This window comes from Equus asinus, chromosome 5 (assembly GCF_041296235.1).
Source record: "Equus asinus isolate D_3611 breed Donkey chromosome 5, EquAss-T2T_v2, whole genome shotgun sequence".
NCBI classification, from domain to species: Eukaryota; Metazoa; Chordata; class Mammalia; order Perissodactyla; family Equidae; genus Equus; species Equus asinus.
Window position 1 is genome coordinate 80,989,633 of NC_091794.1, and position 21,615 is coordinate 81,011,247.

The 21,615-nt window shown below is 36.9% G+C and overlaps 1 protein-coding gene and 1 long non-coding RNA gene across 19 annotated transcripts in view; one reads left to right on the forward strand and one right to left on the reverse strand.

Annotated features, from left to right (window-relative positions):
* The window catches only part of CCDC30 (coiled-coil domain containing 30), a 135,402-nt gene that overhangs the window by 92,048 nt on the left and 21,739 nt on the right, over positions 1-21,615 (reverse strand). For 14 of the 18 annotated variants that reach the window (XM_044770534.2, XM_044770530.2, XM_070510141.1 and 11 more), the window contains 4 exons: positions 18,252-18,405; positions 14,312-14,383; positions 8,519-8,634; positions 6,320-6,418 (listed from right to left, as the gene is read on the reverse strand). In XM_044770534.2, the coding sequence (XP_044626469.1) occupies positions 6,320-6,418; positions 8,519-8,634; positions 14,312-14,383; positions 18,252-18,405 (441 nt within the window). Of the gene's footprint in view, positions 1-6,319; positions 6,419-8,518; positions 8,635-14,311; positions 14,384-18,251; positions 21,339-21,615 lie in introns of those variants that run through there. The other 4 variants (XM_070510145.1, XM_070510148.1, XM_070510147.1 and 1 more) reach the window with 4 other exon arrangements.
* On the forward strand, positions 11,433-18,397 carry LOC139045323 (uncharacterized). The gene is made up of 4 exons (XR_011503458.1): positions 11,433-11,515; positions 14,641-14,703; positions 14,929-15,018; positions 18,286-18,397. It is a non-coding gene; the product is annotated as an uncharacterized lncRNA (long non-coding RNA).

The following is a 21,615-nucleotide window of genomic DNA, read 5'->3' on the forward strand; positions in this document are numbered from 1 at the left end:
AAGCAGGAACTTGAACAGATATTGGTACACTTGCGTCTCTAGAAGCATTATTCACAATAGCTGAAATGTGGAAGCAACCCAAATGTCCACTGATGTATGAATAGATAAACAAAATGTGGTATATACATACAATGGAATATCATTCAGCCTTGAAAAGGAATAAAATTCTGACATATGCCATAACATGGGTGAAACTTGAAGACATTATGCTAGAAATAAGCAAGTCACAAAAGGGCAAATAGAGTATGATTCCACTTCTATGAGGGACCTGGAGTAGTCGAAATCATGGAGACAGAAAGTAGAATGGTGGTTGCCAGGGAATGAGGGCAAAGAGCCGAATGAGGAGTTATTGTTTAATAGCTATAGAGTTTCAGTTTTACAAGATGAAGAGAGTTCTGAAAGTGGATGGTGGTAATGGTTGCACAATAACATAAATGTTCTTAATATCACTGAACTGTAACTCAAAAATAGTTAACATGGTAAATTTTCTGTTACACGTATTTTACCATGGTTAAAAAAAAGGAAAGGGGCCTGCCTGGTGGCACAGCGGTTAAGTTCACATGTTCCATTTCGGTGGCCTGGGGTCTGCCGGTTCAGATCCCAGGTGTGGACAGGGCATCACTTATCAAGCCATGCTGTGGCAGGCTTTCCACATATAAAGTAGAGGGAGATGGGCACAGATGTTAGCTCAGGGCCAGTCTTCCTCAGAAAAAAAGACAGGAGGATTGGTGGCAGATGTTAGCTGAGGGCTAATCTTCCTCAAAAACAAAACAAAACAAAACAGGAAAGAAGGAAGAAAGTAAAACAAAGACTAGTAGATCTGCACTAAAAGAAATATTAAATCATGTTCCTCAGGCTGAAGAAGTAGGGTACCAGAAGGAAACATGGATCCATACAGAGTAATGATGAGCTCTAGAAATGGTTAATATGTGTTTAAATATGAAAGACTCTTTTTTCCATTAAAAAATCCCCTTAAAAGATAATAGACTAAAGCAAAAATAATAACAGTGTCTTATGGGGCTTGTAACATCAGGTGTTCATTCCTTTTTTATCAACAGTTTATTCCTCAATTTATTCTTTCCTCTCACATTTTACCACAAGCAATAAGGATAAACCAGGCCACACCTTATGTGTTTTGTTTGGAAATCACCTCAGCTAAATATCTAAGTTCATCACTTACAGGTTTCACTTTCTACCCAGAGGTAAAACATAATTCAACCAAGTTCTCTGCTACTTTATAACAAGTATCACCTTTTCTCCAGAGTCCAATAACATTGCTGTCTGAGGACTCACCTGAAGCACCTTTAATGTTCATATTTCTAGCAATATTCTGTCCATGGCAATCCATGAATTCTCTAAGATGATAGAAGCTTTCCCTATAGTTCTCACTTCTTTCTCAGCTCTCACCTGAACTGCCTTTAAGGTCCATATTTATACCAACAGTCTCTTCAAGGCAACTTAGGCCTTTTCTATCTAGCACCTCAAAATTATTTTAGCATCTACACATAACACAATTCCAAAGCCACCTCTACAGTTTTAGGCATTTGTATCCAAGCATCTCACTTTGTGAGGCCAAAATCTGTGTGAGTTTCCTAGGGCTGCCAAAACAAAGCACCACAAACCAGGCAGCTTAAAACAACAGAAATGTATTCTCTCAAGTTCTGGAGGCTAGAACTCCGAAATCCAGGTGTCAGCAGGGCAATATTCCCTCTGAGACTCTGGGTACAATCTTTCCTTGTCTCCTCCTAGCTTCTAGAGGTGGCCATCAATTCTTGGTGTTCTTTGGCTTACAGCTGCATCACTCCAATCTCTGGCTCTGTCATCACATGGCACTCCCTGTGTGTCTCTATCTTCACATGGCGTTTACTCTTATAAGCACACCAGTTATATTGGGTTGGAGCCCATCCTAATGAGTTTATCTTAACTTAATTACATTTGCAAAGACTCTATTTCCAAATGAGATTACCTTCACAGGTACGGGGGGTTGCAACTTTAACATATTTTGGGTGGTTCACAATTCCGTCCATAAGAGAGACTAATAAACAAATCATATAAAGAGCTCTTGCAGCTCAACAATAAAAAGACAAATAACTCTATTAAGGGGCTAACTTGGTTGTGTAGTGGTTAAGTTTGCATGCTCCACTTTGGTAGCCCAGGGTTTACCGGTTTGAAACCCGGGCGCGGACCTACACAGCACTCATCAAGCCATGCTATGGTGGTGTCCCACATACAAAATAGAATAAAATTGGCACTGATGTTAGCTCAGCAACAATCTCCCTCAAGCAAAAAGAGGAAGATTGGCAACAGATGTTAGCATCTTCCTCAGCAAAAAAAAAAAAGGCAAAGGATTTGAATAGACATTTTCCAAAGAAGATATACAAATGGCCAATAAGCACACGAAAAGAAGCTCAATATCATCAGTCATTCAGGAAATGCAAATCAAAACTACACTGAGATACAGTTTCACACCCACTAGGATGGCTATAATAAAAAAGACAGAATATAACAAATGTTGGTAAAGAAGTGGAGAAATGGGAACTTTCGTACACTGCTGATGGGAATGTCTAATGGTGCAGGTGCTTTGGAAAATAATCTGGCAGTTCTTCAGAAGGTTAAACACAGAAATAACATATGATCTAGCTTTTCCACGCAAGGTACATAACCAAGAGAAATGAAAACATGTCCACACAAACATTTGTACATGAATGTTCACAGCAGCACTATTTATAATAGCACCGAGGTGGAAACTACCAAATGTCCATCAATTGATGAATGAAAAGTGAAAATGTGTATATAGCCATACAATGGAATATTATTCTGCCATACAAAGGAATAAAGTACTGGTTCATGCTACAATATGGTTAAATCTTGAAAACATTATGCTAAGTGAAAGAAGCCAGATGCAAGAGGCCATGTATTATACGATCCAATTTATATGAAATGTACAGAATAGGCAAATTCAAAGAGATAAAAAGTAGATTAGTGGTCACCAAGGGCTGGGGGGCTGGAGGATTGAGGAATGACTGCTAATGGGTATGGGGCTTCTTTCTGGGGTAACGAAAATGTTCTGGAATTAGATAGTGGTGATAATTGCACAACTTTGTGAATATACTAAAAAACACTGAATTGTATACTTAGGGTGAATTCTATGGTGTGTAAATTATATTTCAATTTTTAAACAGAACAAATTTAATTAAACGTGTAAAATCTGTGTGCTGAAAACTACAAAACGTTGCTGAGATAAATTAAAGAAGACACAAATAAATGGAAAGATAGACTGTGCACATTGGAGCACTCAGTATTGCTAAAATATCAATTTTCCCTAAAGCAATCTGAAGATTCAATGCAATCCCGGTCAAAATCCTAGCCAGGCATTTTTGTCAAAATTGACAAGTTGATTCTAAAATGTATACGAAAACGCAAAGGACCTTGAATAGCCAAAACAATTTTGGAAAAGAAAAACAAAATTGGATATGTTTTCTTTCTGATTTCAAGACTTACAATAAAATGACAGCATGCTATTATCCTAAGAACAAACATATAGATTAACAGAAGAGAATAGAGTTCAGAAATAGACCTGCATAATTGATTTTTAATACAGGTATCAAAGGTATTCAATAAGGAAATAACTCTACTTTCAGTAAACGGTTCTGGAATAAGTGGCTATTCATCTGGAAATAGATGAAATTTAACCCTTACCTCACACGATATGCAAAAATTATTTCTGATGGATCATTAACCTAAACATAAAAGGTAAAACTATTAGACCTTTAGAAGAAAAGATAAGAGAAATATTTTGTGACCTTGATGTAGACAAAGATTTCTTAGATGTTAGCTAAACATTTCTTTTTGTGTCCTATCATAAATTCATAAAAGAAAACACTGATGAATTGGGCTCCATCAAAATTTAAAAACACTACCTAAAACACTGTTAAGAAAATGAAAAAAGACAAGCCATAGACTGAGAGAAAAGATCTGAAATACATATATCTAATGAATGACTGGTATCCAAAATATATAAAGAATTCTTACAATTCAATATAAGGCATACATATAACTAAAAATGAGCAAAATATTTGAACAGATGTTTTATAAAAGAACATATACAAACGGCCAATGGGTACATCAAAACATACTCACTGTCATTAGACACTCTCAAAAGTCAAATTAAAACCACAATGAGATACCACTACATCCCTACTAGAATAGCTAGAATTAAAAAGACTGACAATAACAATGTTGGTGAAGATAAGGAGTGATGGAAACCTCCATACCATTGTTGGTAGGAATGTAAAATTGTACAACTACTTTGGAAAAGTCTGGCGGTTTCTCATAAAATTAAACATACACTTACTCTATGACTCAGTAATTCCATTACCAGGTATTTATCCAAGAGGAAAAAAAAACTCCCAAAGACTGATATATGAATCCTAGTAACAGCTTTATTCCTAACAGTCAAAACCTGGAAACAACCTGATTGTCTATCAACTAGTGGGTGGATAAACAATTTATGGTATATTCATGTACAGGAATATTATTCAGCAATATAAAAAATGAACTATTGATACAGGCAACAACATGGATAAATCTCAAAAGAATTATTTGAAGTGAAAAAAGCCAAACGCAAAAGAGTATATACTAGACGATTCTATTTATTTGAAATTCCAGAACAGGTATGGTAATAGAAAGTGGTGGAGTAGGGGAAATTGATGGCAAAGGGGGAGGGAACTTTCTGGCTAATGAATGTTTTCTGTCTTGATTGCAGTGATTGTGGTTATTCAGATGTATGCATTTGTCAAAGCTCATTGAACTCCACTCCTAAAACATGTATGCTTATAGTGTATTAAATATTTCAATAAAGTTAATTTTGCAAAAGAAATACAAATAATTTTTAAACCTATGAGAAATATTCAATCTCACTATAAATAGATAAATGAAAACTAAAACTACACTGAGATACTCATTCTCACCTATCATTTAGTAAAAATACAAAAGTTTGACAATACATTTGGTTGATGAATTTTTTAAGAAACTGGCTTTCTTATACACGGCTGATGAGAGAGGAAAATGGTACAATTTCCACTCAGTAGTATCTGACAATATCTACCAAAATTACAAATGCATCTACCTTCTAACCCTACAATCCCATTTCTGTGAATCTATCCTACAGAAACACCTGTGTACATATATGCACAAGACTGGGAACAACCCAAGTGTCCATCAACAGGAGACTGGTTAAATAAATTACAGTCCGTCCACACAATAGAATGCTAGACGGCTCTACAGAATGAGGAGATCTCTTGTATGTTATGGAAGGATCTCCAGGAGCATTTTAGGGAAAGAAAGAAAGACGGAAGGAAGGAAGGAAGGAAGAAAGAAAGAAAGAAATTGCTTGTATTTGAGTAAAGAAATATTGGAAGGATAAATAAGAAACTAACAAAAATGGTTACTTGCTTTAAATTAGAGCACCACTGGGTTCTTTGGGAATAATTGCAGTAAAAGTTAACTGAAATCCTGCCTATAAATTCCTTCTTTCCTTTCTTCCTCCCTTCCTTCCTTCCTACAAAAATACATTATTTACCTACAAGGGGGCTGGAAGACAGGAAGGATACTAGGTCCTTGGATGGGGACCCAAGAAATTCTGTGGCTACAGTTTCCTTGATATCTAAGAGGTCTGGGGCATGGAGCCCAGGGAGTTCCAGTAAAAACAAGCTCTGGTGAAGGAGATCCCTCGGCAACAAGGGCTGTCACTCATCTTAGGCATGTGAGAGGAAAGGCCACCCGAAACCAGTTTAGCTCCTTCACCTGATTGTCTGAAACAGCCCGCTCTAAAACACGAGGCTCTTGCCTCCATCTGTCTTGTGTTTGATCACTTTGCCCACCACTTCAGAGGCTGATTACGCTGAAAGACTAGACACTGTACCCGCTGGAGCCTGAACCTTATTCACTCTCTATAGTATCTTATTATGTTCAGTGTGGTTCCCGCTCGCCACTCCCCGTCATTGATCAATTCTATGAATCAACTCCATTTTGGTGATTTAAAATGCTCATATTGGTTGTATCTTTGCAAGATTCTCTTTTTTTAAAAAGAAACAATCCATTACATGCTTCATATTACTTGCTCCCTGTGGGGAAGAAGTGAACAGAAACACATCCTCTGTACCCCAATTTCTTCCTCCACTCTAACTGGTGAGCAATAGAAACAGACAGGCAATAAGAGGAGAGTAGCAAATGACTAGCACAAACTGCTCTGGTGTACTTGGGAAAAATGGGACTCAGTTAAAAATAAGAAATCAGAAAGAACAGAACATTAACCTACCTGTGTTCTCTGTTCAGCACCCACAGTTTTTCCAGGGGAGAGGTTTCCAAGTTGCTTATTCTCTGGAGATTCACCAATCTCTCCTTTAAGTCTTTCGACCTTAAATGCAAAAGCATTTTAAATACAAAAGTTGTTGGGGGGTGCACTGCTTTGTTTTAAAAATATATAGGTAATATATGAATACATTCTACCTGTAAAAAATTCAAACAAAACAGGAATATAGAGTAAAAAGTGATATTTTCCTTCATATAACTTTACCCCACAATCCCCTCCCCTTTTTCAGAAATAACACTGTTTGGGATTTATCCTTCCTGAACTTTATCTCGCATATATATATACATATTTATGTTAGATATATAAATTTACAAAGACTAAACTTGAAGAACTTGAACAGTCTTTGTGTATTCATTCTTTCTTATGATTGCATTTTTTAAATTATGATAAAATATACACAAAATTTACCATGTTACCCATTTTTAAGTGCACAGTCCAGTAGCATTAAGCACAGTCATATTGTTGTACAACCATCACCACCATCCATCTCCAGAATTCTTTTCATCTTGCAAAGCTCAAACTCTACATCCGTTAAACGATAACTCCGCTTCCTGCTCTTGAGCCCATCTGCTGGCAACCACCATTCTACTTTCTGACTCTAGGATTTTGACTACTCTAGGTACCTCATTTAAGTGGAATCATACACTATTTGTCCTTTTGTGACTTGCTTATTTGATTAGCATGTCTTCAAGCTTCATCCATGCGGCAGCGTATGTCAGAATTTCCTTCCTCTTTAAGGCTGAATAATATTCCATTGCATGCATATACCACATTTTGTTTATCCATTCATCTGTCAGTGGATACTTGAGTTGCTTCAACCTTTTGGTTATTGTGAATAACACTGCTATGAACGTAAGTGCACAAATATCCCTGAGTCCCTGCTTTCAATTCTTTTGGGTATACACCCAGAAGCAGAATTGCTGGATCATAAGGTAACTCTATGTTCACTTTTTAAAGGAAGTGCCATACTGTTTTCCATGGTGGTTGTACCATTTAACATTCTCACCAACAATACACAAGGGTTTCCGATTTCTCCATATCCTCATCAACATTTGTTATTTTCTATTATTTTGATAATAGCTATCCTAATGGGTTTTTATTCCTTCTTGCAACAAAATTTCTTGAGTGCTTAGTATATATGCCAGGAGTGTTAGATACTAGAGATATGATTATGAAATGAATATAAAGTGAAATTGAAAAGAGATATAACATACCCAGAACTTGGAAGTACATATTAAAAATCAATATATTGCTGGGGCTGGCCCCGTGGCCGAGTGGTTAAGTTCGCGCGCTCCGCTGCAGGCGGCCCAGTGTTTCGTTGGTTCGAATCCTGGGCGCGGACATGGCACTGCTCATCAGACCACGCTGAGGCAGCGTCCCACATGCCACAACTAGAAGAACCCACAATGAAGAATACACAACTATGTACCGGGGGGCTTTGGGGAGAAAAAGGAAAAAATAAAATCTTTAAAAAAAAAAAAAATCAATATATTGCTAAGAAGAAATGGCTCAAAAATGTAATACAACTAAGGGTTTATCATTAATAATCTCAAACTTATCCAATATAATAGAGTAATAATTTGTCTTTGGTAAATGTGTTAAGTATAAACTATTATCTAAATCTTTATTAAAAAGAAAAGATCCTGGGCCAGCCCCAGTGGCCTAGTGGTTAAGTTTGGCGTGCTCTGCTTTAGCAGCCCGAGTTTGGTTCCTGGGCGCAGACATGCACTGCTCAGCAGTGGCCATGCTGTGGCAGCATCCCACATACAAAATAGAGGAAGATAGGCACAGATGTTAGCTCAGGGCAAATCTTCCTCAGCAAAAAAGAGGGAGATTGACAACAGATGTTAGCTCAGGGCCAAACTTCCTCAGCAAAAAAAAAAGAAAGAAAGAAAGAAAAGAAAAGATCCTAAACTGACACAATAGCAATAACATTACTGTTTAGCAAAGGTAGTTAAAATGTATAAAATATAAATACTGATAGAAGGTATCCGGGGCAAAGTATGGCATCTACGTGGGATGCTATCACCACCAGTGTCCGCCCTCACTGATAACCAGTAGGTGATGCATATCTATGTCACTCTACTGCTGATCGTTCTCCTATACACATTTAAATACATTCTAAGAACAAACTAAACAACTTACCACTTCTCCAAGCTCTTTCTTTTCTGAGTCAAGTGATCGAACGCGATTTCTTAAAGCCAGGATTTCCTCATCCAGTCTCTTATTATGTTCCTTTGCTTTCTGTAAGTCAATTGAACCTAAAACAGAGAAGAGCACAGTTCACTCAACCAGATCAAAGTTTTAATTTGAGGGCACTAACTCTTAAAAACGAAGGATATGCTATTTCCTGCCCTTTTCTTCAGTCCTACCACGACTCCACATACACGATTCCCTGCAAAGGGGAGCTGCTAGACTCTCAAGTCCAGCCCTGGAATATTCTACCAACCTAATGAAACAGAATGGAATGTTTTTTTTTATTTCTCACACCAGACTAACGAGTTGGACTTTTTGAGAGTAGGGTTTCCAGCAGTAGAAGTTCTTCCAGGACCTGGAATTTTAAAACAGTTGAGGCTATCTTCTAAAAGTTAAATGACTGAGAAAATTATCTTCGTGGCTTCCTTGTGGTCCTGTCTGTCTTACACACCTCATAGACTCCTAGATACGTTCTTCCACTCGCTGACAGCAGGGCCCCCCCAGATGACTGACGTAGTGACTGGGAGGAGTAAATGGACAGATTTTCCGAGTGAAATCAACTTACTTCATCAAAACCATCTTTTTGCCTGTAGCACTTGCCCATAGAATGTTAGTCCACTCTCAGCTTAGCACCTCACGTTAAGACCTGCTCTTTCTAGCTCTCATCAAAGTTTCCATAGTGCAAACTCGCTGCCTGTGACTTTCCTGAATTTGTAGCTGTTTCTTTTCAGTGATTTTTCACTTAGGTTTCTCTTATTTTTCTTTCGCTGCTTTAAAGTCTCCTTTGCTTTCCTTCTTCATTTCCTGTTGTGTTTTTAACTTGCATTAATTGTTTCTTTTTCTTTTTTCTCCCTTGCTACCCTCTTTTTTCCCTCCTTAGTATGTAAATTCTTTTAATTTGAAAAATGTTGAAAACACACAAAAGAGAAAAAAAATCACTCACTATCCATATCCATATATATATGTATACATGGAGGGCAAGATTTGTCCTACCTTTTGCCCATGTAAGTTTTTAAAACTTTAAACAATGCTGTACAATACTGCGTGCAACCCTACCACTTGTGCAGATATCATGGCTATCTTTACAGGACAATCTTTATGGTCATTTTCCATTTCTCACTTGGAACTACTTTTTAATTGAGGTATAAATTATGTAAAATATAATAGTTTATATATAATAATAATACAAATAATTTATATACAATATAAATGTATCTTAAGTGTTCAGTTCAATGAACTTTGACTATTTTATATACCTGTGAACTTCCCCTCCAAAAAGATACAGAACATGTCTATCACCCCATAAACCTCCCTCACGTCCCTTTCAGTCAGTCCTCTACTCCCACCCACCCCCACAACCACTTTCTACCTTCTGTCACCATAGACTAGTTTTGCTTCTTCTTGATTTTCATATAAATGGGATCTTATAATAATACATGTTTTTTTGTGTCAGGCTTCTTTGCTCACTACATATTTTTGGGACTCATCTGCATTGTATCAATAATTTGTTCCTCTCTACTCTTTAGTCCACCTTATTAATACGCCACAATTTGTTTATCCACTCTCTCGTTCTGTTCTGCACAGCAGGCCACTGTCCAAGTGTGCCATAATTTGTTTTACTTTTCCCTACTGATGAAGGTTTAGGTTTGTTGCCAATGTTTACTCTTGTAAATAATTCTAAAATCATTATCCTTGTTCATCAATCTTTAGGTACTTATGACACTATTTCCAAAAAATAAATCCTCAGAAATGGGATAGCTGGATCAGAGGACACGTGCATTTAAAAAATTTAATAGATACTGCCAAATTAGTCTTCAAAAAGATTGTACAAAGTTACATTCTCACAATGACACTGCCCATTTCTCCATAGTGGATGTTACCAGTATTTTTAATTTTCACAAATCTTAAAAATAAAGTTGAATAATGGCTTATTTTAAATAGGTCACTAAAACCAGGATTGTTTTGCTGGTCACAAATGGAATATGGGCTTTTTGTTAAAAGAAAAAATCAAGCTATACATTTATGTTCAAAGTGGATATTCTCATCCAACCCTTATCTACTACCCTGACCCAAAATAATATTGTTAATACTTGGTAAATATTCTTCTTTTTTTTTCTTTTTTTCATTTTTCTTCCCAAAGCCCCCCAGTACTTAGTTGTATATTCTTAGTTGTGGGTCCTTCTAGTTGCGGCATGTGGGACGCCGCTTCAGCATGGCCTGACAAGCAGTGTCATGTCCGCGTCCAAGATTTGAACCGGTGAAACCCTGGGCCACCACAGCAGAGCACGCGAACTTAACCACTGGGCCAGGGGCCTGGCCCCTTGGTTAACATTCTTTAAAAATTTATATGCATATCCTAACATACAGACAACGATTGTATTAAAAATATTTAACTGGGGAAGCATGAACCCTCACCTATTAGAATGTAGCTTTGGAGCAGACTTCTAGAGAACATCCCTTTAGTGGCTGGAAAGACAAGGGGCTGGAAGGAGCTGGGAGAGTCAGGGTAGGTGGGAGACACTTGGAAGACTCAGGGCAGCAGCTATTTACAATTTACACAAAAATGATTCCAGTGTCTTCACAACTTTCCTGCCATATTGGTGTGTACCACCTCATAGCAGTCCTGTGGGGGACACACATACATACTCCCTACAAAAAGAAAAACCAAATGATATTATAGCACATGTAGTACTCTATGGCTTGCTTTTTTCGCTTGATAACATATCACCCACATCTGCTCCTGTCAGTGCACATAAATCTGTGTGTATATATAACCATTCTTATTAATAGACGCAAGGCATCCACTGTTTAGTAGCTTATTTAGCCAATCCACTCTACATAAACACAATTTATTTTTACTACCCAACAAGCTCCTCCTTACTCTCTGTACTTTTTACAAGTTCTTTTGGTTTTGTTATCAAGGTGATGTGGACCACCTAAAAGTGGGTAAGTATTTGCTCTTCAATTTTCTGGGAGAGTTTACGTAAAATCAGTATTATTTATTCCTTAAAAGTTTGTTAGAATTCACCAGTGAAGCTGTCTGAGCCTGGAGTTTTCTTTTTGGGAAGATTTTTAACTACAAATTCAATTTCTTTGATAGATTTAGGGCTATCTATTTTTTTTGAATGAGGTTTGGTAGTTTGTGTCTTTCAAGGAATGCATCCATCTCACCCAGGTCATCAAATTTATTGTCATAAAATTATTCAAAATATTCCCTTGTTATCTTTTTGATCTATGGGAATGTTCTCTCTGTCATTTCATATATTAGTAATTTGTGTCTTCTCTCATTTTTTCATGAACAATCTAGTTAGAAGTTTACCAATGTTATTGATCCTTCCAAAGAACCAACTCTTGGTTCCACTAATTTATTGTGGTTCTCTTTTTAATTTTATTGACTTCAACTCTTATTTTTAATATCTCCTTTTTTTTTGTTTGTTTGCTTTAGATTTAATTTATTCTCATTTTCGGTTTCCAAGGTAGAAGCTTAGATTATTTTGAGTTCTTTCTTGATTTCTCGTATAAGCATTAAATGGTATAAATTTCCCTCTAAGTATTGACTTAGTTGCATCCCACAAATACTGACATGTTGTGTTTTCATTTTCATTCAAATTAATTCATAGAAAATATTTTTAATATCTCTTGTAATTTTTTTTCTCTGAAAGCATGGCAATTTAGAAGTATCTTATTTAACTTCCAAATATTGGGGGATTTTCTAAACATACTTCTGTTATTGCTTTTCATTTTAATCCTATTATGGTCAGAGGATATAAATTGTATAATTTCAGTTCTTCTGTACAAATTTGTTTTATGGCCCAGGATGGTCTCTCTTTGTGAATGTCCCATGTGTACTTGAAAAGAATGTACTACTTCTGGTGGAGTTTTCTATAATTATCAATTAGGTCATGCTGGTTGCTAGTGTTATTAGATCTTCTATATCCCTATTGATTTTGTTTACTTCCTCTACCAACTACCAAGAAAGTCATGTTCATTTTATAATTGTATTCATATATTTTCAAAAAGGAGGGTTAAAAATCCTCATCATCAATCACAATGTGTGTGGGTTTCCCCCCACATATCCAAGCAATTCTCAGACATCAGCTGGTTGTCCTACAATTTAACTCAATTCTGACGCTATCGACCTGGAGATAGCATCAGATTCCATAGGCTAAGGGCTCAGTCCCACAAGACTGCCCTCCACTGCAGATGCCAATCTCAAGCCCAAGTTACCTGTGCTTCTAACCAACCCGTTATAAATCAGAGGTTCTCATGACCCTCTCCTTATTCAACTAATTTGTTAGAGCAGTTCACAGAACTCAGAGAAACATTTTACCTACTAGATTATCAGTTTGTTATAAAAGGACATAAGTCAGGAACAGCTAGATAGAAGAGACGCATAAGGGCAAGGTATGGGGAAAGGGGCGTGGAGCTTCCTGGCCCTCCCAGAGCGCACCACTCTCCCCAAATCTCCATGTGTTCACCAACCCGGAAGCTCTCCGAATCCTCTCCTTTTGGGTTTTTCTGAAGCCTTCATTACATACATAGGCATGATTGATTAAATCGTTGGCCACTGGTGATTGAACTCACTCTCCAGCCCTTCTTCCCTCCCAGGTGGTGGAGGTGGGAGTAGTGGGGTGGGAGTTTGGAGAGGGGAGGTTGGGGAGTAGGGGTTGGGACTGAAAGTTCCAACCTACTAATCACATGGTTGGCTCCCCTGGCAACCAGCTCCTATCCTGTGGTTACTTAGGGGCTTTCCAAAAGTCCTCATTAACATAACAAAAGACAACTTGATCTGTCTCATCACTTAGGAAACTGCAAGAGTTTCAGGAACTTGGTGCCAGGAACTGGATAAAGACCAAATATATATTTCTTGTTATAAATCACAATATCACAGGGTAAACCTAGTTTTAGAATTACTTAAAACCAGGAAATATATTTTAAATTATTTTTGTAGTTACATTCCATTCCAACATTCAAATTTCATTATATTATTTATAACTGGCAGCGTTTTTACCTAGTCAAGCTAGGATCAGATTAACTAATTCATCACTGATTCCAAGACCGTTGGTTTCCCAGTGAACAAATAGGTGTGAGGTGTTAAATGCACTATAAAGTGTCTTGATCTCAGTGGTCCCAGTAAAATATGTATTATTTGTGTTGACCACAGGTTTTGGAGTCAGATGTATATAAGTTCTATGGCTATTGGATAATTCACTTAACTTTGCCATGACTCAGTTTCTTTTTTCTTTTTTTTTTTAAGATTTTATTTTTTCCTTTTTCTCCCCAAAGCCCCCCGGTATATAGTTGTACATTCTTAGTTGTGGGTCCTTCTAGTTGTGGCATATGGGACGCCGCCTCAGCGTGGCTTGATGAGCGGTGCCATGTCCGCGCCCAGGATTCGAACTGACGAAACACTGGGCCGCCTGCAGCAGAGTGCGCGAACTTAACCACTCAGCCACGGGGACAGCCCCCATGACTCAGTTTCTTTATCTATAAAATGGGAATACTACTGCTCACTACTTGGAATTGTTGTGAGAATTTGAGATAATACATCTAAAGTGCCTGGCAAAGTACTTTACTTAGTAGGCAACAAGTGGTAGTAATGGTAGTAGAAACAGTAATAATAGTGATCGTAGTACTATTATTATCATAATTATTAAATAATGTTATTATTTTAAAATATTATTGAATCTATGCTTATATAATGTATTATTATTAAATATTATATCTGCTAAAATGACTCACCATTTTCTTTCAGCTTTATCAAATGTCCTTTCAATTTCTCAATTTCTAGTTGAGCCTTCTCAAGTGCAGAATCTAGAAGAAAAAGGAAACAAAATATTTGTGCAAGGAGCAAGTGATTAATGTAATAATCAAATTTCAAATGACTCTCTCTCTTTGGAACATTTTCTTTCTGATGGTTGTCCTTTGAGTTTCTGCATAAATGTCACCTCCTCCAGGAAGCTTTCCCAGACTCACCTCTTAGTGTTCCTACGTCACTCTATATTTATCCTTACCCCTGATCATCTAACCTTGTAATCTTTCTTGTTATCGTTCCCTATTTCCCTAATCAGATTCTATGCTGAAGAGTTTGAACCACTGTAAACAACAGGAACAGCTGGAACTTTTTAAGCAAGGTACTACCAGTTTAGTAAAAAGAAATTACACTCAGAAATACTTTAAATTTATTCCTGCAATTAACAATATTAAAAATTTTGCTAGTAGTTGCTAGACATAGCAAACTAGTAAAATTTCAGGAACTAACTTTTGGTACTATTCAAGAATTGTATGAGGATGGCAGAATGGTACAGGGAAGGAACATGGGGCATTGGAGTTGATTGGATTTGGGTTCTCTAATCCAGGTTTTATTACTTTGCCTCCTGTGGTCTACTCAACACCAGTGACATGGCTGACAGGCCTCCTGTGACGTCAGGATGAGGAATCTCGCAGAAGTAAGGGACTAACAAGAATCTTGTCGGAGATCATTCCTAATCACACAGAAAAGGTGCATGGGGCGAAGTCCAGAGGAAATCAGGCACAAAGTTCCAAGAGTCTTTTCTCCAGCAAAAACCAACAATATGTGTGAAAAGTTGTCAGGCAGGGAAGTTCATTAGAGAGAGTGTCAATGGTTCTTATTGGGGGCTGGTCACATATACACCACTTTCTGCCTAGGACGTACCAAAATTCCAGACTCTCAGAAGGAAAGCAGGTTTTTAGCATAAACCACATTGTTTGTACAAATAGTTTAGGCACAGGGAGCCACTATCATAAGTTGGGAATGGCAGGAACCCTCCCCAAATCCAAGTTCCCAGACGCTGGCCAAGGGCTAATCGCACAAGCAGGACTTTCTAAGGACGGCAGTGTCAGGGCTTCTATGTTAACTAGTTTCTGCACACAATGGATACACCACATTTTGGTCATCCATTCACCAATTGATGGACATTTGGGTCATTTCTATCTTTTGGCTATGGTAAATAATAGTGCTCTGAACATTCACCTACCAGTCTTTGTGTGGACATACATTTTCATTTCTCCTGGGTAGATACTTAAGAGTGGAATCACTGGGTCACATGACAATTTTACACTTAACATCTTGAGAAACTGCCAAATTGTTTTCTAAAGTGTACACATCAATTCAATACCATTATGTGAGAATAAGGAAATTTAACAATGATTCCTTAATACAAACATCCAATAAGTATTCAAACTTCCAATTGTTTCATAAATGTTAAAAATGTGTTTGAATCAAAATCCACTAAAGGCCACACAATATATTTGGCTAATAATTCCCTTAAATCTTTTAAAATTCATCTTTTTCTTGTAATTTATTTATTGACGAATACTCTAAATATTTGACATGAATTCTTTTTTATTCTTTTTTTTTCCTGAGGAAGATTCACCCTGAGCTAATATCTGTGATAATGACAATCTTCATTTATTTTTTAGTATGTGGGTTGCCAGGACAGCATAGCTGCTAACAGAGTGGTGTAGGTCCATGCCCAGGAATCGAATCTGGGCTGCCAAAGCAGAGCACATCATACTTAACCACCAGACCACCAGGGCTGGCCTGAATTTATTGTTGAAAAATATTTTTATTATTGTCCAAAATTTTTCATTCTCATCTAAATTTTTGGATGTGACAGAGAACCAGAGAATAAACTAAAATAAAGCCCTTCTCTTAAAAGAGTCAGTTGAAAGAAATAGGCTAATTTGGGAAACACTATCGTATAACACATATACTTAGAAATAAATTCTGGCTATAAATTAATGATTCAAGAAGTTACACATAGGGTACACATGGATATGACATATGATATTTTAAAAGGACTTGCTGATTCAGCTTCTCACCAGTCCCCCAGTATACTGACTGTGGAGATAGCTTTCACTTACCAGTTTAGGATCTAGCAGACCAATCAACTGCTAATGGAACAGGCTGCTGTAGGATTATGTTCTGTTGTATTCAAACGTAACTAAGAGTAATGGGCGTCCTGCTTTTCCTCGCTCCTTCTGTATTGCAAGTAGAAAACACTACTTCTCATCAAACTCACATGGCCAAATTTCTTTTTTTTTCTAATTGGGTTTATTGAGATATAATTTGCATACAGTAAAATTCATCCTTTTTTAAGTGTATAGTTCGATGAATTTTCACAAATACAGACAAATTATGTACCCAGCAACTCAAATGAGATATAGAACAATTCCATCATTCCACAGAGTTCATTTGTGTTCACTGTTTAAAATGTGTTAATAACAAAATCTCATCCTTCCTGATATTCTTGGTTTTTAATCCTGCAATTAATTTGGCAAAATCATTACTGTTTTAAACATTTAACATTTTTTAGATATGATCATAAAGTAACCTATATACTGCATTTGAAGAAGAATCAGTCTAATTTCTTTATTCATCACAAAATGTAAGTACAGAAAGGGGATAACAAAAATTTTAAGCTTTATACTAAAATAATTTATAGATAAAGCAAAGATTAAAATATAAATAATGAAATCATAAAAGTAGTAAAAAAAAAAACCCAAAACCAGAGGTGAACATTTTAAATAACCTTGTAGTGATATAGAAAAGGCTTTACACATGAAAACCCAGAAGCTGTAAACACTTCTGTTGCACCTGACTTGACACATATTAGCATTTCTGTATGGCTGCAAAAACCCGACATAACATTTATAACCAACAAAAGGCTCATATCCAGAATACATAAAGAACTCCTACAAATTGATAAAACATAGAGACACAACCCAATAGAAAAATATACAAGAGGGTTGAGCAAGAACTTCACAAAATAGTATATCCAAATGAGCAACAACAATGTAGGAAATATACAACAAATATAGGAAAGGGTTTTCAACTTCATTAGCCATCAGGGAAATGCAAATAAATGCCACAATAAATACTACTACATGCTCACCAGAAGAGGTAGAGTTAATAAGACTGACAATACCAAATATTGACAAAGAATGTGGAGCAAGCAAAACCTCCTATACAACTGAGGAGAGCTTAAATTAATACTACTATTTGGAAGACCACATGGCAGTAATCTACCAAAGTAGAACATACCCATAATACTTTGATCCAATAACTCTACTCTGAGGTATATCACAATGGAAATGCTAGATAAGGACAAGGATATTCATAGCAGCACTATTCAGAATAGACCACCACTGAAAACAACACAATGTCTATCAACAGTAGAATGGACAAAATAAGCTGTGGTATGTTTATTCAGTGGAATACTATGCAAACAGCAAAAGTGAGCAAACTACTGCTGTACGTAACAATGTGAATGAATCCCACAAACTAAAGACTGAATGAGAGAAACAAACTGAACTAAAAAACGCACACTGCCTGTAGGCAATACTCAGTAAGAGTGTTACCAGTCAGGAGAGTGGTTACTCTTAGAGAGGGGAGAGAGTACGGGCACAGGGAGAAGGAACAAAGGGGGCTTCTGGGGCGCCGGGAGGTGTACACTTAGGAGGTGTGCACATTTTGGTAGTAATGTTATGCTTATGCTTCAATAAAAGTTTTAGGACACTGTAGAAAATGAGGCTGCTTATCAGACTTTGATGAGTTTATCCTAAAAGACTTTTCTCTCAATGCACTCAGGTTCCCCATGAGTAAAGAGCATTACACTTAAAACATGGTTGGAAACGTTCATCTGTGACCACAGCTTACCTAATTTACTCTGTTCTTTCTCCTTCCCTTGTAGTTCATCAGCGAGCCTTCGGATCTCTTCATGGGCCATTTCCAGCTTCTTTGCTTCTTGTTCCACATCTCTCTCTAGGCAGTTTTGTGATACTTTCTCTTTTTCCAGGTCTTCATTATGGGACTGAAATAATACTATTTTTAGTAGTACAGCAAAAAGTAAATATACTCTTATGACATCATGCTATTTTCTATAAAAGTTTGAAAGCAATAAAGAAAAGTAGCAAAAGAATATTTCATTTATGGGCGTCTCTTCATTAGGTTGAACCATATAAAATTGGTGATATTTAATTGTTTTGACCTATAAACATGCAATTTCATATGATTCAACCTAACATATCTGAGAGATTATGGTTATATGATTATAAATACATAGAAATTTAATCATAAAAATTAGTATCATCTGGAAAAAAAGAGAGAAAATACTCCTCATTTATATGGTACATTAAATACAGTTTATAAAATGCTTTCTCATAAAGTATTTCATTTAATTTCTAGGTATGCACACACTTAAGGCTCAAATCATGCTTAGATCATTTTCTGAAATTATTTTCAAGGCATTTTAAAAACTAAGTAAGAAATTCAGTCTCAGTTATATTTTGCTTTTGATCCCCAAAATATGTATTAGTTTTACACAAATATAACCATTATACAAAATTTTCTAAAAGATAAGAAAACAACCAGAATACCACTTACATAACAAAACCACTTTTAGCATATTGATATATTTCCTTGCAGTAGTTTCTATTCACATACATTTTTACATAGTCATAATCCTAATCTATGTACAAGCTCCTGTCTGGCTTTTTCATTTAACATTATATGAGGAACATTTTCCCACAGTGCTGTAGAGATTCTATAATGATAATTTTTAAAGGTAATATAATGTTTCAGAGTGGCTACAATATAATTTATATGATCATTTAAACATTTTGGTAGTTTCCAATTTTTGCTATTGAAAAGAATACTATGATATACAGTTCCACCCATATATATATTTATCTTGGGTTACTTCCCAGGGTTAAATTCCCAATATATACTTTATTCACTGGAGTTAGCTCTTCATAACATTTCCCCAGATCAAAAAATTAAATTCCATGAAGAGAATTGATTATATTTAAAATAATGTGCTGTACATTCTAAAGGATTCCCCAAAAAAAGAGCTCCAAACATTTGTTTTCTGGTGTGAGGGCTTTCTTGAGGATTTCTCGTACAGGAGGTCTTGTGGCAATTAACTTCCCTTATCTTTTGTTTATCTCAGAAAGTTCTTATTTCTCCATCATATCTGAAAGATATTTTCACTGAATAGAGCATTCTTGGCTGAAAGTTTTTGTTGTTCATAGATTTGAATATATCATTCTAGTCTCTCCTAGTCTGTAAGGTTTCTGCTGAGAAATCCACTGAAAGACTGATGGGGGTTCCTTTGTAAGTTATTTTCTTCTGCCTTGCTGCCCTTAGTATTTTTCTTTGTCATTGACTTTTGCTAGCTTCACTATTGTATGCCTTGCAGTAGGTCTTTTACTTTGATATATTTAGGAGATCTATTGGCTTCTTTCACTTGAATTTCTATCTCCTTCTCCAAGTTTAGGACGTTATTTCTTTGAACAAGCTCTCTGCTCCATTCTCCTTTCTTCCCCCTCTGGAATACCTATAATCCTTATGTTGCATTTCCTAATTGAGTTGGATATTTCTTGGAGAATTTCTTCATTTCTTTTTAGTCTTAGTTCTCTCTCATTCTCCATCTGAAGCATTTCTATATTTCTGTCCTCAATATTGCTGAGTCACTCCTCCATAATATCAGCTCTATTATTCAGGGAATTGATAGTCTTCTTTATCTCATCCATTGTGTTTTTCATCTCCAATATTTCTGATTGGTTCTTCTTTATAGTTTCAATCTCTTTTGTGAAGTAGCTCCTGAATTCATTAAACTGTCTATTTGCATTTTATTTTAACTCATTGAGTTTTATGATAGTTATTTTGAATTCTCTGTCATTTAGATTATATATTTCTGTGCCTTCAGGATTGATTTCTGGGTACTTGTCATTTTCCTTCTGGTCTGGAGATTTAATATATTTATTCATACTGCCAGATGGCGTGGATTTGTGCTTCTACATTGTGGTAGTATTTGATTGCCACTTCCACCTGCCACCACTGAGTGTGGGTCAAGAGCTGTGTATTCTGAGCCTGCTGTGATCTGTGGATCAGCTCCCAGCTGCTGAATTGGGGCACTGGGCTGGGGTGGGGGGTGGTTTCTTTCTCATGTGCCATCTCAGGGGCTTCTACTTTCCTAGGGTATTAGCTTGATGAAGACACTCCTGTGATAGCAAGTCACCTCTGTGTTGGACTTTCCCTCAGGCTGTGAGGGGCCTCAAAGAGCAATGGTGTTCCCGTGGAGGATCACCCCCTCCCCCCTTTCCTCTTGGAGCCACTCACAGTCCCTGGGTCACTACCCTTTGGGAGGAAGAGAAGATTTCTATTACCTTGTTCCACTTCCTCTGGGGGGGGGGGGCTCCAATGCCTCCACCTTCCAAAGAATGGCTGCATGGGTCTCTCAGATGTCTTTTGTGTTTTGTGGGTGTCCTCTGTTGGAATATGAATGTCCTTTTTGTTGTATCTTAGAGGGGAGAGTTCACAGGGAGAGCTCACTCTGCCATGATGCTGATGTCACCCCCAAGTCCTTAGAAATTCTTAGCTGTAAGTCAACACTAATCAGGTTTGGGGGCCTTTTTCAGATAAGACCCATGAATCCAGAAGTCCATTCCTTAGAACCTGGTGGCACAGGGCTTAGTCAGCAACACCTGATTGGGGCCCTTCCAACAAGATTAGAGGGAGTCTTTATGGAGATGCCTTTTCCCAAAAGATGAAGTCTCCAGGCTGTAAAGTGTGGTGTTTGATGTCTTCATTTACCAAGAGCAGGCAAACTGAAAGTTATGGAACCCGCAGAAGCAAAGAGCACAGCAGGAACCTCACTCAATTCTGGAGGCTGTCATTCCTTGGTAGTCAGCGCCTCTGGATCCCACTTCTGACACCATGTAATGTCGACCAGCAAGCCCACAACTGGCACGAGAGAGAATGCAAGCTCAGCCACAGTGGAGCAGATAACCAGAACTCTCCAAACATATTTGGGAAGAAATATGTACTGACCCAAGGTGATGTTTCAAAGGACATAACATACATTGATTGTTTAAATTTTGATACATTCAATAAAAATCATCTATTGTGTTAAATAGATGATAGATTTTTTTCTTCTCAAATTTTTGTGATGTTTATAATACTTATATGCACAATTTGATAATTTTTACAGCATGAATCTGTACTTTTTAATATATTCAAA